This window comes from Lactuca sativa, chromosome 5, assembly GCF_002870075.4.
Source record: "Lactuca sativa cultivar Salinas chromosome 5, Lsat_Salinas_v11, whole genome shotgun sequence".
NCBI classification, from domain to species: Eukaryota; Viridiplantae; Streptophyta; class Magnoliopsida; order Asterales; family Asteraceae; genus Lactuca; species Lactuca sativa.
The window spans coordinates 70,471,785-70,480,908 of NC_056627.2; the positions used below are offsets into that span (position 1 = coordinate 70,471,785).

General features: G+C 33.6%; 1 protein-coding gene and 1 non-coding gene across 2 annotated transcripts; both read right to left on the bottom strand.

The window, feature by feature from the left end:
- Nucleotides 1-457: 457 nt before the first annotated feature.
- On the bottom strand, nucleotides 458-2,104 carry LOC111898410 (ankyrin repeat-containing protein ITN1). The gene is made up of 2 exons (XM_023894328.3): nucleotides 1,503-2,104; nucleotides 458-1,415 (listed from the first exon to the last, which is right to left on the bottom strand). Exons 1-2 carry the CDS (start codon nucleotides 2,070-2,072, stop codon nucleotides 618-620), a joined length of 1,368 nt encoding a protein of 455 aa, XP_023750096.1. The 5' UTR covers nucleotides 2,073-2,104; the 3' UTR covers nucleotides 458-617.
- A 1,318-nt stretch (nucleotides 2,105-3,422) lies between these two features.
- On the bottom strand, nucleotides 3,423-3,525 carry LOC111898416 (U6 spliceosomal RNA). Its single transcript, XR_002852568.1, has one exon. It is a non-coding gene; the product is annotated as a U6 spliceosomal RNA (small nuclear RNA).
- Nucleotides 3,526-9,124: the final 5,599 nt, after the last annotated feature.

Consider the following 9,124-nt stretch of genomic DNA (forward strand, 5'->3'; position numbering starts at 1 on the left):
CAAGGAAAGGATTAATGATGGGTGTTTAGTGGTGGTGTTGATGATGGGTGTGATGGCGACTAAGGTTGATGTTGATGAAGGCAGAGAGGAGACTCAACAGGGTTGGATGATCAGAAGATGAGTGTGACATGGATGGTGGTCGTCGGCATCACTAACTACTCAGCTACCATAGTCTCCACGTTCGAATCAAAGGCGGGGAGGTTTAGGTTCGTGGAGCTGTGATTGGGAGTAAATTTTGGTGAGCAGACAATTTATGACCGGCTTACCCGTTTTGTTTTATCAATAATGACCTTCTAAACACAAAACTATAGACTTTGTTTCCTCAGAGTAAAAAAACGAGAAGTGACATTTTCTCAATGAAAACCTTATTACATGGAACTCACAGAAACAACAAAGCGTGTCACTTTCATCGTGTGAAGCATAAACTTTATGGTAGCTACAATTGTCACATGTCAAGTAGTTTGCATCATGTATCATCATACCTTACATAAACTCATACTTAACGTCATAAGAAAGACGCAAGCCACAGCCACAGCAAATAAAACATATGAGAAATATACAGATTAATAAAATCAAATTCAATATAATCAACATATACACGGACGGACTGTAGATTATTATACGACAACGTAGTCATTGTTCCTTTTCTTTGTTCTAGCGTTCAAGAGCTTCTTTATCACCCATATTATGAAGAATATTGTGTGGATGAAGGCAACAAACAAGAATAGCAGTATCCATACAAAGCACATGTAAAGTGTTGGAGCATTCACCCATGTATCAGGGGACATCCAGGCTATCTCCTGTAAATAAGTAAGGGTTGTAAAAAACAAGATGCAAACAGTTGCGAGGTTGAGCACCCATAAAGTGAACTTGTTCCTTAGAGAGATTCCACTCAGCAACACCAGAGCAATCATCATTGAAATAACCATGATTATGGTATTTTGTATCACGAATATGGTGAAATTACCCATTACTACTTCTGTTTGAACTGCGTTTCCCAGAGGTCCATCTTTAGAACCAGTAAACGTTCCTCCTGGAGGGTGTAGCCCAGAATAGAATGATGTTCCTGCCACTAATATCGCTGCCAGAATCAGAATCCCACGTTGTTTCTCCGACCAATCTCCATTGTGATTCAGATACCAATTCCATATTCTTGACATACATCCTTTAGGCTTGCTTTCCGGATTGGCAACTGTGTCTGAGGATTTCGATTCTGTTGACCTTTGAAATGGTCTAAAGGAATGACTAACATCTTTAGCTCTCAGAAAGTTGGCTTCGATAAGCAAACTACGAATTTGTAGTGCATTGAGATCCTGTGGACAATGATCAAGAATATCAAGTGCTGTGAACCCATGTCTATTAACAATGTTTCCCGCTGCTCTAACACTTGGTTTCTGAAGCAGATATTTAACAGTCTGCACATATAATCATAAACATGAGCAATTCGACATTTACAGATCAGTCAAAAGTGATCTTAATTAAAAGGAAAGTTAAAACAAAACCTGGATCTGTTTATGAACGACAGCTAGGTGAAGGAGGGTGTTGTCATTGCAATCTGTGAGCTTCGCCAGCTCTTCATCATTCCATAGCTCAGATAACAATTTCATGGCCTCAAAACGATTCCAAGGGATGCAGGTATGCAAAATGGTATCCCCGTTTCCCTGTAGCTCTTTACCAAGATCAGGTTCTTTCTGAATCAGAGCTTTTAATATCTCTAATTGTTCATTCATGGCAGCCAAGTGCAGCGCTGTTCTTCCTTCTTGGTCGTGGAAACGCCATCCTTCAGGACTCATCACGTTCAAGAGTTCACATACAATCTCCACGTGGCCCTCCGCGGATGCCAAGTGGAGGGCTGTTCTTCGTAGCGAATCAAGAGACATAGCGAGTATCGGCTTTTTACGCACAAGAATCTTCACGAAATCGAGGTGGCCTCTCAAGGCTGCAATGTGCAATGGTGTTTCGTTGAAGCAGCTGAGCGAAATTCTGTCAAGAACTAGCTCGTCTTCCTGGAACAATGCATTAAGGAGTTGTACATTTCCTGTTAAGGATGCATCGAACAGGTTTGGGTCCATTTTGTGTTTCGAATGTGGAAAAGTTGCTGTATTTAGATGTATATATTCTTATATATATAAAGTAAACGTTGGCCAGAAATTACAAAGTAAAACTCACTGATTGCTTAACGTTATGGATAACGTGTTTGTTTGAATAGTATATAGTATAATTTTTAGTACATAATTAGATAGTCTTCTCAAATTACTCGGCGAGTAATAAAAAAAATATGCCAGGAGAGAAATTGACTAATTAACATGAGTAGCCCTTCTACAATATCAATAATTATAGGTACGACTTTGTACAAGTTGAAGTTGAATGTTTCATACGATTATTGATTCTTAACATAAAATCATTAATAGGACAATTTTTTAAAGAAATTTTGTGAATGGTTCGTAGGTGTCATAGTAACTTTTGCAAAGTCACATATATATTTTTTTGGGATAACGGTAATTAAGTTTTCAGTTTGTCCATATTAGGTCATTAAGGTTTTTTTTTGTGTGTATTAAATCAATATGGTTGTTATTACCGTTTAAAAATAGTAATTTTTACCGGTTTTTTCCTGTTTAAACGGTAAAAATAACTATTTCTAAACGGTAATAACAACCATAATGGTCTAATACGCACAAAAAAACCTTAGCGATCTAATACAAACAAACGGGAAACCTAATTACCCTCTTAAGTCATTAACCCTAATTATTTAGAAAACATGCTTACTAATCAATGTGAGTGACTTGTTTGACTGAAAATAGTTAGCTTCCATTTAAATTTATCACACAACCCTTCCAGAATTTCCAAGTCCAAAAACTCATATGATTGATGGTCTTCATTACATAAATATGTAACATTTTATCAATAACTTCTTTTTTGTCATTTAAATGTTTACATGAACATATCCATATGTACAAAAACAATCTCACTTTGATACCTCCCATCAATGTCTACATTTGATAACGAATGGAAATGTAAAACCAACAGGGACTTGCAAAGGATGTCTATTATCAATTATTTTATAAACAACAAAACCACAATATGAACTAAGAAACTGAAGTTGCAAAATGAATAAAAAATCAGCACATAAACAAACACATACAGACTATATACAACACATAAACGGAAGTTTATAAAGCATGAAACTTAATGACAAGAAAAGTAAAAAAAACTTAAAGGAGACTTTATAGAAAGAAAGATCACCCTTACTTGCCACAAATGGTTGAAGACATTCACAAGAAGATTAATTTGACCATGGAATCCACATGTTGTCTGATCATGACTTCAGTAGTTTATCTACTGAAACGTAAGAATTACAATTGAACAATATTAGCATTTGAAAAGGGAATTAGGGTTTTAGAGAAAACGACGAAGGGTTTAAAAGAAATTTGGACCATTTCTCCATTTGTGCATGTCATCCTTGCGCAGGGGCCATGCTAATCTTCTCTGTATCGTTCCAATTTTATCGGATGTCCCCGAAGGGACGACTATAGATGAAGAGCTTCGCTATATAGAGGAGAAGCAGGTTCTTCTTCTGTTCGATATGGGACGACGCGAGTTCTAAACGAACTAGTTTACTCTTGATGGTCATATATTTTCAATGTCTTTAAAATTAGGGTTAATGACTTAGGAGGGTAATTAGGTTTCCAGTTTGTCCGTATTATGTAACTGAAGTTTTTTTTGTGCGTATTAGACCAATATGGTTGTTATTACCGTTTAGAAATATTCCTTTTTACCGGTTAAACAAGAAGAAACCGGTAAAAAGGAATATTTCTAAATGGTAATAACAACTATATTGGTCTAATACGCACAAAAAAAATCTTAGTGCCTAATACGGACAAACTAGAAACTTAATTACCATCCTAAGTCATTATCCCATATTTTTTTATCAACCCGTAAAATTGGTGGGTATTATATCATATATTATCATACTTTTATTTAATTACTAAGTTATAGCCCGTGGGAACCACGATTATAAAAATAATTAAATTTTTATAATAAAACTCATAATTATTAATCAATTATGTTCAATAAATTATTAATTAAACATGATTTTGTAGGATTTTTAATATATAAGTACAATTAATTGTGGCAACTATAATCGAAACTTATTCAAGACGAATGTAAATGTCTCCTAAAAATCAAGGATTCAATAAATAGTTGTCTAAGTTATTATTAACATACCTTTTAAAAAATAGAAAATGATGAGAAAATGATAAATTTCATTTTTTATAAAGTATTTGAAAATAAAACATAATTTATGAGAAAATGACAAGTGATACTAATAACTATTCTTTTATTAGTACTAGTTGTGATACTAATGTATTATATGAGTTTATTTAAGAAAAAAGAAGTTAAATATAAAGGTCAAAATATTTGAGAATTTTGAATTTATAAGAAAATGAGAAAAATAATGAATTATTATAATAGAAATATTTTTCATCTTTTAAATTTAAACAAATAATTTAAATAAATAAAAGAAACTAATAAGCTTTAATTTTGAAATTTTGAAATTAAAATGTAAGTTTATTAATGAAATTGATATCCATTTATTTCAATTATTATATTAAAATCTGATGTGAAATTTAATAAAACTAAAAAACTCATAAAATAAAATATGGAAAATTAATTCAAAATGACGACAAAATGACATTTAGCAAATTGAATGAGAGTGTAACAACTAGTAAAAAAACATTCATTTATTAGAGAAGATAAACAGATATTATATACTAAAGGGCTTTTTTAAAATAAACAAATAAATAAATAAAAACCCCTTATATCTTTAGAAAAATACCCTTTTGTCTTGTCTATCAAATCATTTTTTTATTTTTTATGTTTTTTTTTCTTTTTTGATTATTTTTGTTACAATTTAGTTTATAATAATAATTATTTTTTATTAAATCAATTATATAGAATATTTAAATAAACTTATTATATAGTTTATTTTATTTTTTATTTATACATTTCTGATTTTTTTCCGATTAATTTAGATAGCTTTCGAATTTTTTCATTTTTTTCTATTTCCAAATTTTCTTAAATATTTTGGTAAATAAGCTCCCTCTTTATGAAAAAAAATATCTGAATTTTTCCCTTTTGATTTTTTTTTTTTTAGTTTTGGTAAATAAGCTCCCTTTTTTTAGTTTATCCGAAACCAGATTTTAGAAACTGCATCATCGAAATCTGAAACGTTCTTTATAGCTTAGGTTATTTAATCTGAAAACGGTTATAGACTAATCTGAAACCTTAAAAAACATAAGTTATTTAATACGAACATAATTATTGGCTAATATGAAACAAGTTTCGAGTTATGCATAGGCATAGGCTAAATATGAATCCATAAACGATTACACTTCAAAAACTAGTTCGGATGTAGTGTTGTTCTTTTATGATGTTTTGTTTCTTTATAATATTTAGTGATGATATAAATTAATATTTTTAGACGTAACACTATAATATATTTTGATGCAAAAATTCCAAATTCCATAGTAATCTATTGTCCAAACTAGATAATCTTTCCACTTTTTTACACATCCAAATTGAAGGCATCCAAACAAAATCAATCATTTTCTTTTTTAAAACTGCAAGTGTTGGGTCTAATGGATTGCATCAATTGTAATTATTTAGTATAGTCCATTTTATGTAACGGGTTGGACATGTCCACCCGGTGTCTTTAATGATTAGGGTTAACCTAAAAATAGTGCACGCATGCACCGTATCTACTGTCGATTCTCCTGTAACCCTACTCTACCCTTACAGTAGCAATTCTTCATCGAGTTCTTCTAAGTCAGAGATTATTAGTCATTCGACGCTATTTTGATCATTGTGTTCTTTGTTTTGATTCAATTACCTCGTTGAAATCTATCGATCTACTAATCATTGTTCTAACAATTGGTATCAGAGCACGAGATTGTGTAAATGTACGCAAATCTTCTGTCGAGTGTCATTAGGGTTTCCGCTTTTATTAGATATGTTCTAGTCGTCTCCATCGATGTTATCGATAGTAGATGTTGAACCTTGATCTATATTCTAACCTAAACTTGATTTCAGTTTACACATCTGATTCTTAACATGTTTCATTGAATCGACAACATGCAACATGACTATTCTCACATTAACTCCATCAATCTCTCAAGCAGCATCGGATCTACTACAAGGATCCCCATACTCTTTCCGAACGATTATGAAGTGCGGGCACTGCATTTTGAGGATTATGTGTTAAGGCTTGAAGATAATGGATCCTTGATATGGGATGCCATAACCAAGGAGACGTTTGCTCAAACTGGTATAAAAAGGGTTATCAAAACTCAAGCTGAGTACAACGATCTTCTTCTAGAAGTTGTAGATATACCAAAAGATGAAAAGGACAAGCTAATCAGCAATGTCAAGGCCATGAGGATCATCCATTCTGCTTTGTCTGCCGACACGTTTCGCTTAGTAATATCTTGTGAAACAGCAAAAGAAATATATGAAAGGCTTAGAGAACTCTACTCAAGTGACGTTGATCTTGAGCATTCTATCAGACCTTGTTACTTTTAGAGTTTGGAGATTGTATTCAAAAGCCTGAGGAGAAACTAGACCAAACATTCAACCGTTACAACCATCTTTTGAGCAGGATGGTGAAGCACAAGATAAAACATGAATTGATAGAGCAGAAGGTCACGTCCATGAGCGGTTCAAAAAATACTCCTTGTCAAAGCTTGTTGGTATTCTAAGGTCACACGAGGATGACGTGACAAGTGAGGAAAAAGTTGTTTCTAGCATGGGATCATTATCTCTTGTTGCAAAAGGAAAAAGGATTGATGATGATTATTCGGAGTCTGATCTCTCCGATTGTGAACTCTCAAAAGAAAAGTATGTTATGATGGTGCCAATCCCAAAAGGTTCGCAAAGAAGAATTTTGGATGAAACATAAATCGAAACTGGCAAGGAAGTTACAGCTCAGAGAAGACGAAGGATGAGAGTTCCAGCAACTCTCAAAAGGAAGAAGTAAAGAAGGAGAAATGCTTGTAAGAGACTACGGCTATGACTGCAATTATTGTCATGGAAAAAATCATCTGGCTAAGGAGTGCATGCTAAGAAGAATTAATTAGAAGAAAGAGGAAGAGGATGATGAGGCTTATTTTCTCAGGAAGTTGGAGGAAATTAAAAAAATTACAGATGAAGCTAAACCTGCTTTGATTGTGCAGGAACAGGATGATGAGTTTGGAAGATTCGAAGAGTGGTCGACTGATTCAGAGGACGAAGAAATTCATAGACCAACTCACGGTAGAAGCTTCGTTGTGAAGGATGATGTTTCGCATTTCAGTGGAAGATGCTTGATGGTCAGCAATGACATTTTAGAGCAAAGGGGTTACGCTATTGATGGCGGCCGGGATTCTGACAACTGCTTCGCTACGAAACTTGTTTTGGAGAAAATCAGTAAATGTGAGAAAATGATCAGTAAGGTAAATTCTATTCTCGAATCTCTAAACATTCCTATCACGCGGTATGAAACTGAATTAAAAGATTTAAGATTTACATTTTCAAGTTTCAGTGATAGTCTAAAACAAACCCGTTTAACCAATTCTAACTTAACCAATCAACTCGGCAGGGTTTCGAACAAAAGTGTAGAGAGGCGCATGTGGACTGAGAAGTTAGAGTCGGATTTAGCTAGGTCTGGGGATGATCTAATTTACTCGCAACGTGACAATTTAGGGCTTCTAACACAATGAAACACTTTTTGTTTAATAGCAAAAAGGCTTTATTTTAATATTACACAAATGCATATTGACTGTCAAATAGGAAAGAAAATCCACAAGATGATTTTGTTATTGAATTGAAAGAGGACGAAATCGATGCAGACTGTTATAGATGCGAATTAATCGTGACATCAGAAGAAGTCTCGGATGCCTACAAAATCGGTATGGACAAAATTGAATCTTACATACAGTCCAAAGACTATAAAGAAATGTTAAGACAAATTTTGGATGAAAAAGATAAAGAGAAAATCAAATTTGAAACTGTACAGAAATTTGACTCTTTATGCACTAAGTTGAGTTCAGAAAATAAACTTAATGTTGAAAATGTGTATGAATTCGACGATGATAGTGACATGAGTGAGATCTCTTTGGAGGATGAAGTTGATTGTTTAGAATTTATTAAAAGTGAACCTGAACCAGCGAAAGTCTTAATTTCTGAAAATTCAGTTGAGTCTGCTCGTATTTCTGAAAATAATACAAATATTTTAAAAGAAAAAGCTTTAGTTTTCCAAAGGGTTAGAATAGTTCCTAACCAAGTTTTCGCAACTACTAGACTGATCAAAAACCAGACAATAGAACTAACATCTCTGGTAGAAAAAGACAATGATGATGGGTGCGACATGTATTGTTGGTCAACCCCTATCGACAATGCAGACGAAACCAAAGGTCTCTCTGAAATGACCTCTTGGAGAACAAAGGGAAGATATGTAGCAGAACCGCTGAACAAGGTAAACTCAAGCTATGAGAAAGGGAGTCCGAGTGGAACCAAGAGTGTTCCAAATGATACATTATCTGAAATGGCTGAAAATCCTGTCATAAAGTCGAAACCTAGGGCTAGTGTTCATAAGTATTCTAAGCATTGTGTTGTGTAAAAACGTTAGATAAATGCGAGATATAATAAAAATCTAAAGGAAAGAAAGCATTTCTGGCCAAAAATCCTAACTTCGTTTTTCAAGAAAAATCATCCAATCCAAATGCGAAAGTCTCTTCACATGTGAACCCTAGGAGTTTTTCACGAAATCAGTCTTAGTCTCCACTGGTTTCAAAACAAAATTTTTTCCAAAAACCCTTTTTTCAAATCAAGCAAAACCTATGGAGAAGTCAAAGTCTCACTTCTCTCCTAACAAGAATGCTTCTTATTCAGCCACGACATCAAAAGATGTTAAGGGCAAAGAAAAAGTAGTTTCGGAGCCTAAAATTCCTTTCAAGAGATCCGAAACTAACCCAAAGAGAGTTGAGAAGAAGTTTGCCAAGCAACAAATCCAACATAAACAAAGAAAAATATCAACAAAGGATAAAAACTCAAAAGATAATAGAATCACTATTTTTCAAATCAGAAAGAAAGA

Excerpts from the sequence above, each read along its gene's own strand:
- LOC111898410 (XM_023894328.3), bottom strand. The coding sequence starts at position 2,072 with ATGGACCCAAACCTGTTCGATGCATCCTTAACAGGAAATGTACAACTC. Across the intron at positions 1,416-1,502 it reads TCGTTCATAAACAGATCCAG|ACTGTTAAATATCTGCTTCA; the intron begins GTTTTGTTTTAA and ends TTATATGTGCAG.